Raw genomic sequence first — 20161 nt, 5'->3', positions numbered from 1 at the left:
CAGTCTAAGAACTAAATCCTAACTTAAGGTGAAATCACTTCAATTAAAAATCAACACCAAACAAATGATAGCAGGTGTTAGTATCATCCAGGTGACTGATAACATTGTTTTGATCTCTTTTCAGTTTCCTGGAAAGTAAACTAAAGCAATTTAAACCCCTCCAAGTTTGGCCAGCACTTGCCTGCAGTCATGCTTGTGGTTGATGCTGAAGCAGCTTGGGGTGAGCTTTCTTCCACTTTACATATGGGGATTCATCATCCTATGCCTGTGGGGAGAGTATCTATACCTTGTCAATGAAGGACATGGTGTTCTCCTCTCTGGGGAGGCAGATCCTGTTCCCTGCCCCTTTCTACCTGGAGACAGCCAAGCAGGGAGAGCACTCGCATTGCCTTTGAGAACTCTGCCCTCCTTTATTGCTCCTGTGTAGAGGAATTAATAGTTTGAGCCCTGTCTTAATCTTGGATGTGTCTATCAGGTCATTGGTCCCTAGGTGTCTTGGCAGCTAGGCAGCTTCTTAGCACTGGTAGCTGACCCCAGTGGTGTCAGCTGGGAACAAAGCATATTTCTGATATGGGAGGTATAAGTCTGCTCATAACTACCACTATCAGAAATTTATTGTACCTATTTTTGGCTGCAACTAAGCTTGAACCTCAGTTTTAATAAAGAGAAGATCAATGCTAGAGCTTGCATATAACTACACTACTGCTCTTGACTGACAGAAAGACACCAATAATCTCTGCTACTTGTTGAGCTAATTCATTTGTCACTCTTCATTAGTTTGTAATGGTTACTGCTAGTGTTGTTTTTAAGGCTTAGGATAAGAAATACATATATGATTGCTCTTTAGGACCAGCTCATCCACATATGTTTTCTAGCTCTTCCTGAAGGAGGTAATTGTTATCTGTGAAGAAATCTGCAAGTCTCTTCATAGTTACAGTAAACAACCTGCTCTGCAGTCTATAAACTCAAACAGCACTTTTCACCTTCAGATTAAAAATGTAAAAGAAAACCTCATGGCTAAGGAGAATGAAAATGGCAGTGATGTAAAAAGCATGCCTGAAATCAAGACACATTTACTATCTCATCACTTTGGGCCTGCTCTGCCTTAAGAAGTCTTATTTAAAATCTATTCTTGCTCTTTTTCCTTGTCCTGTCTAATCTGAACAAAAGAAAAGCTGAAATGGTTTTAAATGTTAAGACTGTGATCTTCAATACTGGCTCTGTTGCTAGAAGTTAAATTCTTACCCAAGCCATAAAAGGGCACTAGTTTCCCATGTCATATCTAGTTTTGATCACAGAAGAGAAATGGGAAACAATAAAAACAGGCATAATGTAAAACAGATTTTTAGCTTTCTGTTTGATTTTTTTTTTGCATTGTTTTTTCACTTTTGAAAATATCTGAGTAAGAGTTAACCTCATGCTCTGCAAAAAAAAGACTTTTTCTTTCCTCAGTTCCTGTCGGAAAAGCTTGCCTTTAAAACAAGATGCTATATAAATAGTAGTGTGCTGTAAGAGTGCTGATGTTGATTGGGTGGCTAAAGTTCCCCATGGTGGCTGGTGATATTTCAAAGGAAGACTTACAAAGCTTGTGAGCAGATCCATTTCTAAACAGATTGGATGAAGTCTATCCTGGGAAAACTCCTTCCCTGATTCAGTGCATCTCACCTGGAGCACACATCGACTCATTCTAGGGCCTAAGTCAACTCATCCAGGTGAAACTTCATCCATCTCAAAACTCAAAAAAAAAAAAAAAAAAAAAAGAGTCTAAGTAGTCAGAGAGTTGTAACTGATGTGAAGAGTAATGTTAATGTCTCCTAATAAACTAAAACAGGATGCATGAAGCCAAACTGATGCGCCTGATTAAAAACCTACTCAAGTGGGCTTCGTAACAGGAGAAAAAGGGTTAAGAGATACAGGGACTGAGGTTTCTATTCTACACTGTTTTCCTTTAGTTCAGCATCAAACAAGGTCAAGACTACTGCTGTACTCAGTATCATACTGCATTACCAACATCTTGCTTGCAGGCTTAACAAGGCCCTACTTACAGTAAGTTCCCCCAAGCAGAATCAGGCTCTATTCAGTTAATTTGTTTCAATGAAGCGCCACATCGTGATGACATGCAGTAAATGCTAAATTAGATCTTTAGTACATAAATCATGTAACTGAATATTTAGAAGTGTCCCTCACAGCAAGGGTTCACAGGCAGCACTGTAATTGTGCTGACCAACAAGGCAATGCTATCCCAGGCTAACAGCTTGCATGCATGGTTATGAGCAATCGCCTGGAAAACTGGCCTTATGAGAGGGGGAGAGGATTTAAACATGTTTTCGAGTTTGAAGTCAGTAATCAAAATTTATTGTTCCACTGTGCATTCTTCTGCCTGTGACTGCCTTGAATTACTCGGCAAAGGTAAATGAGCCTAGAAAAGAGGGGAAACAGTTGAAAAGGCCTTGAAAGATGTATGTGATTTTTGCTGGATTTTTGAGACTTTGGAGATGTCATTTCACAAACTATAGAGTGGAAGTTCAAGGAAATCTTTGCTAGTAAGAGGAAAAAGTAAAAAAATCCCAAACCCCAAAAACCCAAACAAGACACAGCAGGAGAAAAAAAGGAAGAGGTAGTGGCAAAGGTTGAGGGTTTGGAGCAGTTACACTTCTATCTGCAAACACTTTCTGAAAGCTGCTGACAGAGCTTTGGCATCTGATCATCTCCTAACTGCTGATTAACATAGCACTGTTTTATATTTAACTCAGGCCAGAGCAGGAGGGGCTGGGGGTGGGGTTGCGCTGCTTATAAGGGGAGCACGGCAGGAACAATGTTCTTCTGTGTCAGTTCCCTCCGTCTCCCAGCCCAGCTGCGCTCCTTTTGATCATTCACATTTCCTCCAAATGCATGTTGTCTTTAATTAATTGAGTGTCTCGCGGAAAGCGAGGTGGGGGAGACGGGCAGAGAACAGCTATAGCTACACAATTAAAATACAAACCAAGTCTGCTGAGTTTACTGAATGCAAGTGCTGAAGTGACTAATAAGCTTTTTTTACAGTTAATGTTTTGCTCTGAGAACAGACTGGGGAGCAGAGATGGAGGGCCTGAATTTCGAGGATGAGAATTCCAAGAGGTACTGCATGAAGACAAAGCATGTGGCCGTCATCTGTGGCGTCGTGGTCGTTGTAGGTCTTGCTGTGGGGCTTGGCGTGGGATTGAGCAGACCTAAACCTCAGCAAGCTTCAGGAGAAACAGAGCAGCCAACAAAACCGCCTCCCCCAGTGGATTTGGGTCCCTGTCCTTCTAAAAATGATGGGAGTGGAGACTGGAGACATTTTAGGCTACCCACTTATGTCAAGCCTGTCCACTATGATCTGGAAATGAAGCCTGAAATGGCGACAGATATTTACACTGGGACAGTCAATATTTCTATTGCATTGGAAAAATCTACCAGCTACCTGTGGCTCCACCTGCGAGAGACCAAGATTACAGAAATGCCCACACTCCGGAAATCCTCAGGACAGCAGATTGCTCTGAACGACTGCTTTGAGTACAAGCCGCAAGAGTACATAGTGATGAAGGCAGAAGCACAGCTCTCTGTCACTGATGAAAAAGATCCCTATATACTCACCCTGAAGTTTCAAGGCTGGCTGAATGGTTCCCTGGTTGGGTTTTATAGGACCACCTACACTGAGAACGGACAGACCAAGTAAAGCACTTTTCCTTTTATTTATTAAAATTTCTTCTCTATTTCTACTTGCTCAGGCCCGCTCTATTCCTGTTTCAGCTTCTCAGTCTTGTCTCTCACCAACTTGCTGACATTTCTGGGCTGTTCTTTAATTTTCTCATTCCCTTAAGGAAGATGCTGTATTCAAAACCCTTTGGCTGTTGACAAGTGAATGTGGGCTGGAGAGACGAGGGGTTTGTTGTTATTATTATTCTGAAAAATCTTTTCAAACTCTACTAGTCCCAGGTTACCTTTGAGCTTTACGAATGGCTCCCTCAGAGAGCTGGAGGGATCAAGGCCTGTTTTTATCTCTGTAGTACAATAAATAGCATACAGCTCTCACCACTCTCTCCTGTCACTCCCCAAGGTAAAAGTTTCAGTGTAAAATGCTCTTGTGATAGTTTTCCTGACATCATGCCTCCTTGATGTTGTAAGCCTGAGGAATATCCAAGCCAGAACTACCCTGTCCCTCCTGCAGCTGGTTTAAATTACAGGTAGGAAAGTCCAAACGATTAAGGTTATCTTTGACTTAGGTTTTTTGTGCTCCAGCTCTTCCTTTTTAATATATCAATAGTTATTGAAATATTACAAAGCTTCTGCCAGTTCACTTAACCCATTCCACGTCCCATGTTTGCACTACTTCAAGGTAGAAGCTTGAAGAAGCCATTGCCCACTGCTCAGAGGCATTTCTTTGCAGTTAACATATGGAGAGGACACTCATCCATTTCCAATATTTACGTTTCTGAAGTGACTTATTCCAGCCTTTATGGCTAGAAGATGAACTTGGCTAGACTTTTGCAAGGCCCTGTAGCAGGAACACAGAGACAAACACTTGTTTGCCCTCCTGGGGCAGTGGTGTCGTGAGTGAGAGTCGGCTCCATTCAGCTGCTGACTGGCAATGCCAGCAGTAGCAACAGTGACAGGCACCAGCAGCAGCAAATCCAAGAGGCAGAGGAAAAAGCAAGCATTAATTTTTCATACTTAAACATAGTTATCTGATCTGGGAAGAAGCCCTGTAGAGAACAGCTTGAACCCCAGCCAGCTCTTTCCCTCTTGTTTTCCTCCATCTACCACCTCAGTATTGCTCTGACTTGGAAGGTGCTTTGGTATTATACTTTGAGCATCTGACATCCCCACAGCAGTTTTAAAGTGTAACCTCTCTGCGTCTTTCTAAGTTGAGGTGTGTTACTTCCTTTTTGTTGGTGAAGGATACCTAGTTTTTAAATGAATTGCCCCAGGTTTGTCACAACACCAGAACAGCAGGACCAGAACACAGGTCTCCTAAGTCACAGAGCAGGAGAGGTGAGTGCTCATCCTCTCAGATCCAGACAGTGTAGGAAGACAAGGATCAAGCATCCGATGTCAGGAAGAAAGGAGAACTTCATAAGCTAAAGAAAGCACAAAATGTGAGCTCACTTCGAGAGGGTTCCGACTTCTTGATTTGGGCGCTGGAAACTACAATTGCAAGGATGATCCTAGCCAGCAGTTTGAAAACACTCAATACAGAAAGGAACTTGAGGTTGTGAGTTTGTCAGGCTTGCGAAGAGGTCTAATAAGGGTGAGTGAATGGTGATTTCCGAAATGCTTTTCATGTGGTTAAGTTTGGGCAGGTTGTTTGTGGGGGTGGAAGAGGCGATGTACTTGACAGTGATAAGTACAGCTTTGAAATGAAAGCAACCACCAGCCAAGTGGTGCTGCAAACACCAGGCAAGTTGCTGCTATGCAGCATGAGGGTAGGTGATAGGATGAGGTGAGGAAGGATGGCGAGGGAAGGTTTTTGTTACTTATTAAAACAGTGTTTTCCCCTGGCTTTCTACTCAAAACCAATGCCGACTGGAATTAGCTTTCTTATTTCACCTTTGCCTGAGGCAGGCATCACCATTGGAAAAATTCAACCCAAATAGTTCCTTTTTTGTCATGTTGCAAGTAAATACAAATCAGATCAGGTAATAGCAAAAGTCAAGAAAGTCTATTAATAGTGGATGTTAGAGAGAAGGGGGCTGAGGTGAAAATGAGAGCCAACGTGTAATTAACCTACTCCCCCATCCCTTCTGGGCAGTGTTAGAAGCAGTGGGACCTTCTGAAAGAATTAATAACACTGTAAAGTCAGCTCCCAGGGCTGAGCTGCTCCCCATCTGTCTATCTGTGAAGGCAAAGGTTTGGTAAAGCATTGCTATAATGCCTTTTATTTACAAACTAGGCACAATTCCAGGCTCTGCTGTTGCTTAAATTCAAATCTCCCACCACATTTTTTGGAAAACAGGTAGACATGTGCTGAACATGCCTGCCAGTCTGGGATCCTTGGGAGGCTTAGGGAGAAGAACACCTCGTTTGGAAATCCTGTTCAGACAGATCACACAATCCCCGTCAGGACAAAGGTGCTTTTGGACATGCCCAGAAGGAGATCTTGAGATACCTCAGGAACACAGCTATTTAAATTGATGTGTGAGTCTGGGTAGGGAGCAGGAAAGCAGAAATTTTGAGAATGCAGGTTTTAGACATAAACCTGCCCAGATCCTCCTGTGGGTGCCTGAATCCAGCTGTAAGCACTGAAGTCCTCTGGTAAAGCTATTCCTCTGTCTGCACATTTCATTTCCCCATTGATGAAAGGGGAATAACAGTCCTTCCCTACTTTGCATGATGCAGTGAGAATAAATACGTTATAATTGTGTTATTTTCAGATATTAGGGAAAGGAGCACAAGAGTCCTTGCCTGGTGTAATGAGTTCTTTTAATTCATTAGTTCCTCTCAAGAAATGTGCCAAAACACCCTTTTATTTTCTCCTTAATATTACAGAAAATACAAATATGTCACAGCAGCTGGTTTTGATTTTGCATTACTATTAGTAACAAGGTATGGCTTCCCTTTTATAGGAATTATCTCTGTCCTCTGTAAGAGAACAAAAGCTTATAAAAGATACTCAGCTGGGCATATCTCTAACAGGGAGACTTGCGTTTAGGCTTTTATTGATTAGGGAAAGGCAAAATGTTCTTTAGTGTACCGAAGCAGCACTCCTGGATTTCTTCCTCAAGGAGAAAATTTTTTTCAGAAGAAGCAATGAATCTGAATTTAGGGAAAGACTAGGAGAAAAATGCTTTAATTAGTTCAAGGGGAGGGGTTTTTGCACTAACCCCCTGTGCTTTGGGCGGGGGGCAGGGGGCAGGAAAAAGGAAATTAATCATGGTTCTAAATGAAGCACTGTTTTATTTTGGGAACAACAGCGGGATGCAGTCTCAGCCAGATCTTCACTTCTTATTGCTATGATATTTACAACTGTCACCTCTAGTTCACATTTAAAGGTCTGGACATCAACAGCAAATAGAAGGCCAGAAACCACAAAGCAGTGAAGAAAATCTTATCTAAAAACTACATTATACAGTTTGAAAGGAAATTACAACATTTCATGTTTCTAGTGTCACTTCTATGCATGCCATAGCCTGGAGTTGTCATCATCCACCCCATAGGAATGGTAGTGCTAAGGTTTTCCACTGCTGATGTCTGTCTGCCTTCACAAATACCTGAGGATAGGTGGATTATCGCCTTATAAATCAATAGAGATATCACAGTGTTATCACTCTGTAGAAACAAGACATAAATGTGTCAAAATATATAACCATTTTTTTAAGCAATAGCTGTGAAGCATTACCCTGGCAACTTGAAGTTAATTATGAAATAGTTTTCAAATCCTACAAAAAGTAGAGAGTGACATCAAACAATTTACCAAGCAAAAGAAACTCTATCGAGCCTGAAGTTATGTTAAGGTGAATGGTCATTGTGCTTTCTTCCCATAAACTTTTGAGTTACTATTTCAATGAACATGAGTGGTAAGAACCCAGACATATTACCTCCATCAGGCTTGTAAATGACCCTTGCTGCTACAAGTTCCTAATGACCAGTTTAGTATTTAACCGTCACAGGGAAATGCCAAGGGCAACAGAAACAATGAAAAACTGGTTGTCAAGCAAGCTTGTAGGATTGCTGCAGATCTGTAATTTATGATGTACACTTTTAATTACTTTTTGGAAAGAAAAACTACCTTAATATAGTTGGAGCAGCTGTAGAATTGCTGTCAGAAAATGCTCAACATTCCAGATTAATTGAAGAAGCATCTGTGATCCCTTTCACCATCAATCACTGGATAATACACTCTGCCACTGTATGGTTCATTAATGGGTGAGCCTGATGACACAGTAAGAAGCAAGCTCATGATATGAATGTTCACAACCTTCACCTTATTTTTTCACATCACCCCTACTGTCGGGCTCCTCCAGTTGTTTTTGCATAACTGAGATGACTTTCTAAACCCCCAACACGGCTAGCGTAACATCAGTTATATACTAGGATGTTCACCTGAACTTCCCATACTTTCTCCAGCAGTTTCATTAATGGATTCAGGGAAAGCATAAGAGCACAAGCAGAAATCTGTACGCAGTAGCTGCAGAAAAAGAAACACACAAGCAGGATGAGATTTTAGGGGCACTTATGCAATTCCAAGGTATCTTCTCAGGAGATGTTCAAGACTCCAATTCCAAGATATGCTCTAGTGGGAAAATAACACATGGAGTGACTTAAGTAAGCATCCCTATACAAGAACCTTAATTTCCTTTCAGATTATACCATCAGTAGTTTATTTTAGGCACAAAAATCAATGGGAAAGCTCATCAGGAAGGTGAGCAAAATTTTTACCATTCATGAGGGGTCATTTGTATCTTATTGCCTGGCTCCTAAAAATATTTTATGACTTTTGCTCTGAAACCTATGTGCCTATAAAATGTCAGCTTGGGCATTTCTGATGTTACCTACTTTTATGAATGGACAAGTACACACAAATATTTGTAGTTGACTTTAGTTTGTGAAATTGCTAAAAAATTATGCTTAGAAATTGCTGATAAGATCTAAAAGGTATATAATGAAGGCTTGCTAATGTGTTGTTTGTTTAAGGAGCATTGCAGCTACTGATCATGAGCCAACAGACGCACGGAAATCATTCCCTTGCTTTGACGAGCCCAACAAAAAAGCAACTTACAACATATCTATCATCCATCAAGATGAGTACCAAGCACTTTCAAACATGCCAGTACAGGTATGTATTTCCCAACCCTGCTGCCTAAGTAGAATGGTTCTATAAAGCCACTGGAAAGGTAGCATGGATCGCGAGGTCCTTGCGCGTTCACAGACTCTACCACCCAGACACTGTAAAGCTAATGGTTAATAAATATTCCATAAAACAGGACTGGTTGGTTGGTTAGGACTCCCAGTGGTCCCCCAGCACAAAACATGGCAATACAAAGCCAAATCCAAAGCAGAAATTTAATGTCTCTTCTGTCTTTAGCTAGCTGGCCCTCTATTCAGATATTCTACATGAGCATCCCTTACTAACTATAAATAGGTAATGGCAGGTTCTTCAGTCAAACCAGGTGGACTCTGGGAAGGAATAATCTGGAAGACAGCTGCTTCCCAGATGGGAAGTCTAAAATAATCACTGAAACTACATAGTGTTCCAAAGCGAGGGTCTGCTGATCACAATCTAATGGCAAAGGATTCTGCTAGCAAGAAAGTCTAGGATTATTATTTTTAATAATACAGGATCTGAAATCCCATCTGTCAGCTCATGGGTGTACACACTTGTCAGTTCACCATGACTGTAATTTCCTAAATAATCTATTTCTGGACCTGGTGGGTCAAATTCCAAGTTTTTTACAGAATTCAATGGCATCAATTATCTACCTCTGGGCCCTCTGCAAGAAGATTGAATGGCTTTCAGCTAAGAGAGTTTCTAATGAATAGTTTAACTGAATGTGTTAGAATGTGTTCTGAAGTGGGAGATAAAGTGCCAAGATTTAAAAAAAAAGAAAAAAAGAAAAAAATTTTTAAAAGAGCTTCCAGCCTCCAGGCTGTTGACATTTGCATCTTCCTAATCACTCCCCCACCCAGAAGACAAAGGTCTGCTTTACTGTTTACTATTTTATTTAAAGAGTCCCCCAAACCTTAACTATCCCCTAGCAACGCAGCTGAGAGAACTATTACCAGTCTGATACAGCTGCCTCCAAGACCCTTTGCAAATTTAAAGCTCTGACCTATTGTTATTAAAAATACTTCTATGATACCTAAAAGACCACCAGGCACTTTGATGAACAACACATGAAAGGAGAGTGTTTGCTGTACCTTTCCTCACAGACCTCAGATAAGTGAGGGTACTGGCAAGGAAGGTGAGGGGATGAGACTACATGTTATCAAGATTTAGTGGGTTTTGAGATTTACTTTACACTTTTACATGTGGACTTTGCCTCTTGTATGGACATATAAAAATAAGCTTTCAAAGGGCTAGCTACAGCTTGTTAATTAATTTTCTAAAATCCAAGAACAGGCAGGGAAATGTAGATTATGCTGGTTCATACTCAGGTTTGACTAAGGGATGATAGCAGGGCACTTTTTCATGTGGTGTGCTCACAAGGTCAGTATCTCTGTTCTTAGTAGTGAAAGACCTTTGGGAAATCTTTTCCATGTATGGAAATGTAATAGTTTGTAAATGCAAAGCACGTTGTGTGTTACATGTCCTGCAGTAGTTTTGGTGGTGAGGACCTTTATAATCAACATGCAAAATCAGTTCAGCAAACTCAGAAACTGGTACGTATCATTTGCATTTTTCACTGCGGTGATTTTTTTTTTTTTTTTTACTTTTTTCCACTGAAGTTCTGACTTTGTTGAAAGAACAAAAGATATCAAAATAGAGTCAAAATGAATCAATAATGGAAAAGTAGATTGTGAATAACTCTGTGAAAAGGGGGTTGTGAATATATCTGTGAAAGGGGCTTTTTGCTCATGGAATCATATTACCTGTAACATTCACCATCTGTGCTTTATTTATATTGTATTTATAACAAACAAATCTCATGAAGTACAGTATCTCTAGCAGAAGGTTAGTGCCTTTTATATATTGTTTGCTTTTGTCCTATTAAGGTAGTCAACCAGTCAGAAGCATAAATTATCAGACAGGCAATAGCAGACAATGAATAGCAGAAATAAGTATTTAGAGGATGAATCACATAAAACAGGTTGCAGGTTTGGTCATATAGTTCAGCTGAACATTAAGGACATTTGGAAAAATCAAGAACGGGTTTTGATCGATTTACAAATCAATTATGATCAGCACTAAACCTTATGTACATTTAAACAACCCACCAATTAGCAGTGCTAATTTGTATCTGAGTTCAGGATAGACTCATTAGAGTGTTCTTTATCCTAAGTAGCATCTCTGCAATCCCTGACTCCTACATGATGCATGTATTTAAGAGAGGAGAGAATTTCTCTGATCTGTCCAAAGTGATGTTATTTTATGCAACTATTTCAAGAACAAAACACACTCACATACACTGGAAAGCTCCTGTTGGCAAAACTCCTGTGCATGTGAATGATTTAAAATCCTCAATGCAAAATTAGAGCCAGGAAAGCTTATTTAGTGCAGAAAAAAAAAAGTCCCATTTTGTGTATTGCAATATTGCAGAAAAAAAAATTTTGTCTCTTCTCATGCCATTGGCAATGGGATGCCAGAAGAGGTGAACCTGGAGAGGTGATTTGTCTTTCCTATGTAGTTGCAGCTTTCATAGAAACATTGTACCCTCTTCTGCATGTGTTTGCAATTCCAAAAATAAAATTCATTATTTTTCCATTTCTGCAGCAAACTTCAAAGCTGGGTGGTGGCTGGAATCGGACAACTTTTGAGAAGTCAGTTCCCATGAGCACTTACTTGGTATGCTTTGCGGTGCACCAGTTTACGTGGGTAGAGAGAAAATCCGCTAGTGGAAAACCTGTAAGTCCTGTTGCAGCCTGAACAATGTTCAGATGACAGACGTGCTTTGATTTGCATTAAAAAAAAAAAAAATTAATCATCTCTTTTTATAATACAAACAGGAACATATTTTTCCCTTTCCTATAGCCTATTTTCTGCAGCCTATTTTATCATATTAGGTGTTCAAAGTGGTCCCTCAGACCTTGGCTACATACAGTGTTTTGCAGTCCTTCCCTGACTCCCATCTTGGTGAGATTGCAGTCAGTACCTCCCATACAGGCACAGGGGTGAGGAAGGAGCACTATTTCTCCAACATCACCCCTGACTTGAAGCCCAGAGTCTAAGGGAATGTAGAGGTCCAGGGGTACAAGAGATTCACAGGCCATGGGTACAAATATTTTACAGTTTTCTGTGGGTTAAAAGGTGTGAATCTATGCACTTGATGTCTTCCTATTTACAGTCATGGAGACACAGGACCACAATGCTATGTGCCATTATGTATTTGCTCTAATATTCTTTATTTTACAACAGTGGCTAAAGGTAACTGCCCAGTGTAAGTTCTCTACAAATAAGTATAGAAGTGATAGTGCCTGCCTAAACAGCTGGATATTTGGTAGGTGCCCTAATGAAGTATGTTTGAATCTGAATCCATAAAATTAAAATAGCTCCTTTATTAGATGCAACAGGCAGTCCAATCCAGTTCTTGCTTAGATTCAAATCTCCTGAAGGTGCAGCTGATCAGGCATAAGGAGATCACAAGACGTTACACTGAATCACAACCTGAAAGCCTAAATACAATTTGCCCCTCAACATAAACTCCTCATTTAGCCTAAACCGAGTCTGGGATGCTCAACACACTGTTAATTACTTATTGGTTTAAATCCTTTTTACATCTGAGACTGATGATCCCAGAGCTGTATGCTTTTGCTGCTTCCGCTCCCTTTCCCCTTAGGGGTGTAACACATGGTCTTGTGGTTCAGCTGAGCTGGCAGTGCTTTCCTTCTCTTCTGGAGGCAGTGACACCAATGGACAAGGAATCTAGAGCAAAACCCCGGCCAGACCACTGTTGTCCTAACAAGTAAACTCTTCCTTAGTTTCTCTATCCGAAAAAGCTCGGCAAATCCTTCCCTACTTAAGGCTGTCCCCTGATGTAAAAATCTGCCTTGTATAAATCTCCAAAGTGCTGATCCAGTTCTTAGCAAAGACTTCCTGGCATAGAGCTGTGCTGAGGCCTCCCTCCTCTACGCCCTCACTAGCATCATGCTGTATACTTACATTATTTCTTGACAAATAACTAAAGCTAAATTACACTTAGCCAAGCAAATGGAGCCTGGTTTGAGATAACAATGCAATATTCTTGAGATAACAATGCCCTGCTGTTTGGCTGAGTAATATGCAAACCAGGAGAACGTTTTAGGCCACCCAGCCACACAATTTTGTTAACCAGATGCTCTTCAGCGTGGCTGCTCCATTCATTATCAGGGACAGGACTTTGGATATTTGGACTTGATCGATATTCTTTAGAGTTTAGTTATTTTAAGAATTATAATTTGTGCAGCTTTTGTAGAACATAGTGCAGTAGGAAAAAAAGAAGTGCTCAAGACGTACATAAAACTCTTATTTTCTAGATGGAAAAGTTAACATTCTCTGCTTGTCCATACCACTCTCCAAAATATGGCTTTAAGGACAATACCTGGGTTTTTTCCCCAAGGAAAACAGAAAAGTCCACAATGTTCCTGACCAGTTGTAGCTTTTCTAAACAGAAGGGAGCGTTCACTGAAACATTGTAATTAAAGTGTGTGTGTAGACACAAGGGTATTCATGTCGGTACAGACGTTGCCTGAAGAAATATCTTCCAGTTCAGTCCTCGATTATTACATATTTTATTAACGCTGTTCACCAAACAGTTGTCTGAGGACTTGCCTGCACTAGAAAACTTCATTTTTAAGTGAGGTTAAAATCATAACCATTCTCTTTCTCTTAATATGGACAGAGTTTTACCAATATAAAGTATAGGTATAAAATTGTTATTAATTAAGGGAGCCACATAAACTCCATCACTAAAAATTACCCTTTCGCCAGGAAAACCAGGCTATCTTTAGACCTTTCAATCAGATATTCAGCAAGTCCTTCTCCTAACTAAGCAGTTCCTTTCCAAAAACTTTGAAGCCCAGCCACGCAAGGAGGTGTTTATATTCACCAACTGCTGAAAAGAACATTCCATAGTTTGCTGTATAAATTGCTAGCAATAAATCCCTCATCCAACATAAAGTATCCATGTGATCCATATATTGCTTTCATAAAAAACAGCAACAGCATACAGCTCACATGACACAGTAAATTATTTAAAAACTCTGCTGTTCACTCTGAAAACCGTTGCCCTAACAAAGACATTAATGGCATCAATGGTGGGAAACGTGCCTACAGTTGGAAATGATGTTCCTGAGCTGATTACCTGTCAGGTACCAAATGTCTGGTTTGGAGAATCACAGAGGAGATTATACAAATGCAACCCAAAGTCGGTTCTAGTGCGTGCTGAATGTTTTGGAAACCATTAATATGGATCAGCTAGGGGACCAAAGACTGCTAAATTGGGTAAAGAGCTTACTGAAGTGGAAATTGCAGATTGTAATTGCAAACTGACCCTGAGGGAAATCCCCTGGCTGGAATGGATTCCTGATTGAATTTCATAAGCTTTTTTTGGTTTTGTTTTTTCATTCCAGCTTTATTTCTGACCACTTTCCATCCTCCCCTCAAGTTGGAGGAAGTGTAATTTCATGGTACTGAAATCAATGTGTTGTCAGGCTCCAAGAGGGCTCCTAGAGTAGGCCAGCTCCTTTTCTCAGTTTGGACCCTAAATTCCTGGCTGAAGGCAGGACTGAGGAGTAAACAGCCACACCAGTGCAGCCAGAAGAATGTGTACCATTCATAAGGGATGCAGAGCCTGCAAAATGAGATGGATTGGTTTTCCCAAAGCCAGAAGCTTCACTCTGTGTGAAGATCTTTCTTTCTACATTGGAGACTTTGAGGGACAGTGAAAAGCACAGCCTACAGCTCCTGACAGTGGACACTGCAGCGCTATGGCTCTGCTCTGGGACAGAGATCTGTGTGAGCTCTGAGACAAAGACATTGAGGGAAAGACCCCCAAAAGGTTCCATAAATTCTGAAGTCAAACTTTGTCTTCACAATGTGGAGATAACATCCCAAAAAGCTTTTTCAAGCTGTAGGCCTCCTCATCATGGTTATGTTATCCTCCAGGACTTGAGGTCTCCTATTGCTTGACAGTAATAGCCAAAGCAGTCCCAGGCACCAAGCCTCAGGGATGGAAAGGTCAGCACTCAACACGCCATTTTTTGCATTCAGGGGAAAAAGCATGCTCAAATATGCAAAAGGAGCACAGAAATGGTCACTCACCACACACAGGGCTACCAAACGTGCCAGTTTTCCTGGACCTGCCTGGTGGGAAGAGAGAGAGCTGGTTTTTGTCTGGGATTTCCAGAGGTGCAGCAGCCCAGCAGGCACCATAGCTGTGGCTGGGTGGCTGTGTGGCCTGAGGTCCTCAGCAAACAGCCATTCAACCTGCATGGGCCAGCATGTCCAGGAAGAGTTACAGATCTGGTAAAGGCACTATCTTCAAAGAGTCTGAGATAAACATACAAGGACAAGAGGAAATTTTGATGATAGTAGGTAGGAAAGGTAGGAAGAAATTGAAGAAAATAGGTGTTATGGGCTTCAGACACATTTCAGGACCCATGTGCTCCTAAAGATTGGTCTGATGGGATCAGTCTAGATCAATGAACGGCTCAGAACAAGTGGATTCCCTTCAGTTGTGCTTGCCCAGCCTTCCTTCCTGAGAAAACCAGGCCTCGGGAAGGAGGGACTGGTATGCACCTAGGCCCTGCTCCAAGCTTGGCCACTGTGAGCTTCTGGACATGGGTCTTGCCAGTTTTACAATTTAGGCATACTGTGGAAGGCGCGCACAGATTATGCTGACTTGGTCTTTCTTATGTACAACATTTGAAAAACTTTGTTGAGTAAATGTGTTAGGGAACAGAATTCAGTGTTCAGGCAAGTCTCTTAGAGAAAAACTGCAGTGTTACAGGTATGTATGTTAAATGACTTTTCAATGCGTGCCACCCCCTACTTGCTTTTAACTGAAGACTGTGCTAATTGTCTCTCTGTATTCTACAGCTGAGAGTTTACGTCCAGCCACCGCAAAAACACACGGCAGAATATGCAGCAAATGTAACAAAAATTGTATTCGACTTCTTTGAAGAGTACTTTAATTTGAGCTACTCTCTTCCAAAACTAGGTAATTATTAATACTTATATTTTTCTTTTTGTTAATTCACTGTCATGGTTATGTTTCTCCTACAGGTCTCTGTGCTTTGGTGGAAAACAGAGCATGAAAGCATTTGTTTGCTAACAGCTGATATTATGTCAGGATGTTTTAAAACTGTACCCATGTAGTTTAAGATGTTCTTAAATGTCATGAGGGAGGGTTGGTCTCAGTAACAGTTTAGTTACCAGTTCTCACAGTTCAGTTTGCTGAACTGAAGTGCTGGTCCTGGCACAGTTATTTTAAAGTGTCTTGTGGAAAATCAGGGGAAGCATTGGTGTCATCAGCAAAAGAACATCATGAGCTAAAACAGAGCCAGAAGAAATTTGAGAAAAACATGTACCACTTCCATGGGAACTTCTGGACAAAAGTCAGCAGTGAGATAAGTGAAGATGTAAACTGCCAGAGAGTATGTCATACTATTTATCAACCCTAGTTCAAAGTGGGTGTGTATCCACTTCTTAGAAAGACGAATGTGGTCCAGCATATAATTTGTAGTTTCTACTGCTGGGCTAAATGAAGACGCAGAGCTGAACAAGAGTGGCACACTATCAGATTTTGCCTATGGTTACAAAATAAGCAAAGAAAAAGTAGTGCAGTTGGGCATCCTTTAGCTTGGGCTATCTGGACTCTGGATCTGATTTGCGCAGTTTGAACTAATAAAGTTGGGAATGTAATCAGAATTTTGGAAATGCCCCCTCCTAAGAGCTCCAAAGAGGTAACTCAGTTAGGTTCATGAACTTAAAAGTATGGAAAAACATTAACTACAAACTAGTTAAGGCAATTTAATGGGGGGGGGGGGGAACCAAAAACTTTGAAGGTGATTAACAATGCTATGCAAACCTTTTGTTGGCTATTCATATATGTACCTATCAGGCTAACCTGTATTACTTTAACAGATTTTTACCTCCTCCTTTCAAAACATCACCCGAGTTTACTGTAAATATCTCTTTGCATTTCAGCAACAACTGAATTAGGAAACCAGTACAATATGTTGTTCTTTTGCACACTGGTCCCTAGTAATAATTGTAACTATAGCTCACCTATGCTTCATATTCAAACTATCATTTCCATAAAAGCCTCATGATTTTGCCACATCAGCGTACGGATAGGGGCCTGTCTGCACTACAGGGTGGACTGGTAGCCCCAGGTCAGCAGTATCAGAGGGTAGATGCTCTTCTAGATTTTAGACAGTTTTTCTCAGAATGTCTCTGTGTTGGATCATAAATCTTGACTTACTCTCATTCCCTCAATAGTAGAAGTCATCTAGATCAAACCTGATGAATCTAATATGTTTCTGCATAATGGTTTATTTAAATATTGTATTTCACATTGATTTATGGCTTCTAGAATTGCCATTCTCCTTGTGATCCTCATTTTGACTGTCAGTGAAGCCCTTGCCAGACTATCAACTTTGATTCTGTAATCAAGTTGTTTAAATTAAAATAAGTAATCCCTATCTTCTGTTAGGGTGGAGTGAGGGTTGTCTGTCCTATTCAGTTTTAAATCCCTCTGTACTTTTTCACTATCACACATAGAAAGGCTGTGGTCATTGTTTGCAGAAGAAAATGCCAGTCCAATTGAGTCCGCAATTCTCATTTAAACCTTTATTGATTACTGACCATAAATGAATGACCCCTGCAAATTAAGCAGATGTTGTTCACTGCATGGGGGATTTACTTCAGTTAACATGTCAATAAATACTTTTAATACAACAGTGTGACAAACAATGACATGCCTCATTATGCTACAGATAGTTTCAGGAGGTTTACTGCCTACAGCACATCCCCAGACAATACTGTTAATCTCTGGAGCCAAAATTAAGTAATGTATGATACACACACTCCCAGGAGGTGGCATAGCATGACCTCACAGGACAGATCCTCAGCTAGTGCAACTGATCCTAGCTCTATTAATCTCAGCAGAGCAAGGCCGCTTGCTATCAGCTGCTGTAGGCCAGACCTCTGCTTCTTAAACACAGGTTATAGACTGCAGTCCACAGCAGTAAGCCAGAACCACAAATGGTAAGCAAAGCAGGCTGTGAATACACAGAAAGAAGACAAGCTAAGTAGCTTAAAGGATACAGTGGTAATCATGTTCTCTTTCTTTCAATGTAGATAAAATAGCTATTCCAGATTTCGGGACAGGTGCTATGGAGAACTGGGGGCTGATCACTTACAGAGAAACAAACCTGCTGTATGATCCCAACGAGTCAGCCACTTCCAACAAACAGAGAGTAGCTGCTGTGGTAGCCCATGAGCTCGTTCATCAGGTACATTTTAGGACATGATTCATTTTTACAGTTCTTCAAATGTGTAGTCGCAACATTTTAATCTTGAAAATACTGTCATCAGCTCCATCTCAGGATCTTCTACGTGTGCTCCCAATTTGATTGCAAAATATCGTGTTAAAACAGTTCCCTGTTAGAGCTTTAAAGTACCATAACTACTGCCTTTGCATTTTTCTCAGGAAGTTAGATGCTTGGGTCCAGACTGTAAGCCAGCTCATGAAAATCTGTCTGAAATGTCTTAAAGGAACTAATTTGCATGTGCAGATGTCTCTTTTGGGCAAGCAAATACAGAGAACTATATACTGTGGAGGCTGTCTGAAAACATATCCTTACAAGCACAAATCATCAAATCAAGAGGAAGAAACTAAAAATATTTTTGGTGGCACATGTATCATTAACAATCTCCCCAGTAATATGTAATTTTATAATAAAAGTGATGTTCTAATACAAGACGAGGCCTGAATTCCTATTTAAACCCTAGAATGATGATAATTTTCATCTGGCAACAGGAAGAAATGTGAGCAAATGAATGTTCTATGTGGAGATGTGAGATATTGAAATGTACATTTACCATTTAGCTAACACTACATCTTTCAATGTTTATAATTGTAGTGGTTTGGAAATATTGTGACCATGGACTGGTGGGATGACTTGTGGTTAAATGAAGGATTTGCCACTTATTTTGAGTTCCTGGGAGTAAATGCTGCAGAACCAGCCTGGAATATGGTAATTATTTCTTTCTTCTGGAGGGTTGGTGGGGCTGGGGGGAGCATTTTGGAAGGGAGTAAAAGATAGACAAAGACAATGAAGTTTATTTATAGAAAACTAACATAATGCAGTGCAACATAAAGAAAAAGTTGGTTTAAGTTTTTCCACCTACCTATGTTATGGCCTGAAACTAGTTAAAATAAACTTTGGAAAGTTTTAGTCTACAGGGAAGAGTCATTCTTTTTTAACAAGTGAGTCAAGTGTTTGGTTATTATTATGGCAAATAATACCTAGGTGGATTCTGGACAGAGCCTTAGCAATTTTGCAAGGTTGTGTAAGGGTCTAACCCTGGAAGATGGAGATTCCCCTTTATTTATTTAGTTGGGCTATACTGTGTCTTTGTCATGGTTTAGCCACCGAAACCAGGACAGTTTTCATGGGACTTGTCTTAGGATCATTATCTGACCTGGTGAGGGTTGGGAACCTGGGCCTGTGTCCACAGCTTGGGCTATTCATCAAGGAAAATATCAGATTCCCCATTCAGCTGCTGCCAGCATTTTAAGTATCATTTCAAATGTTCCAACTCAGACAATCTCTACTCCACACAGTGCAAAAATAGGTAGTGATAGTGGATGGCCCACAGCGCTAACTGTGCAGCAAAACCAACTTCAGTCACTTTAAGGGGGTTGCAGAAAAAGAGGGTAGCCTTAAATATGCATTATACCCTGATGAATGATAACAATGTGTGAATAAAGGGAGGTTTCTTGCTCTCTCCTTCCTCCCCTCTCAAACAGATGTGATGGTGCATAGCATGCATATTTCCCCCAGCTGTCCAGGTGTAATGAGATTCTGGCTACTAGAAAATATATAACATATGCCTGTGGAAGGAAGCAGGTTTTTCACAGGTTGAGCCTGTTGCCAAAATCTACTAGCCCCTGAGCCTAGTGACTTTAGAAGCAGGCAGTGCCTACTCTGTGCTTTCCCTGCCTCCCTCCCTGCTCCTCATAAATATGTCTTCTCTTCCATGTTATGTGAGGCTGAGAACAAAATCATTCCTGGGTCACATCTTTTACACTTCGAAATAGAGGATCTGTTGTGCTAACTACATAAGAAAAATTTTAATTACTAAGCCTAAAATTTAAAAGACGTTTTTGTATCTAGACACCATGTTCATTTAAGATCTAGAGCTGTTTCAGTATTATCATCCTAGTGAGTATTACTAGGAAAATTAGTAGAGGAAAAACTAAACTAGAGGAAAACTAAACAGAAATTTAGTCTTTTTTTGGTCGATATTGATTAGGAAGTAAGGAGATTTTGACTGCAG

General features: G+C 40.6%; 1 protein-coding gene across 1 annotated transcript in view; it reads left to right on the top strand.

Moving 5' to 3' along the window:
- Positions 1–3079: 3079 nt before the first annotated feature.
- ENPEP (glutamyl aminopeptidase) overlaps positions 3080–20161 on the top strand; it is a 36962-nt gene continuing 19880 nt past the window's right edge. The window contains exons 1-6 of the mRNA XM_075709456.1: positions 3080–3693; positions 8653–8794; positions 11390–11521; positions 15692–15812; positions 17957–18111; positions 18742–18855. Coding sequence (XP_075565571.1) covers positions 3080–3693; positions 8653–8794; positions 11390–11521; positions 15692–15812; positions 17957–18111; positions 18742–18855 — 1278 coding nt within the window. The remainder of the gene's footprint in view (positions 3694–8652; positions 8795–11389; positions 11522–15691; positions 15813–17956; positions 18112–18741; positions 18856–20161) is intronic.

This window comes from Pelecanus crispus, chromosome 4 (assembly GCF_030463565.1).
Source record: "Pelecanus crispus isolate bPelCri1 chromosome 4, bPelCri1.pri, whole genome shotgun sequence".
NCBI lineage: Eukaryota > Metazoa > Chordata > Aves > Pelecaniformes > Pelecanidae > Pelecanus > Pelecanus crispus.
The sequence above is the reverse complement of the archived record's forward strand: the minus strand, read 5'-3'. Positions and strand labels throughout refer to the sequence as shown.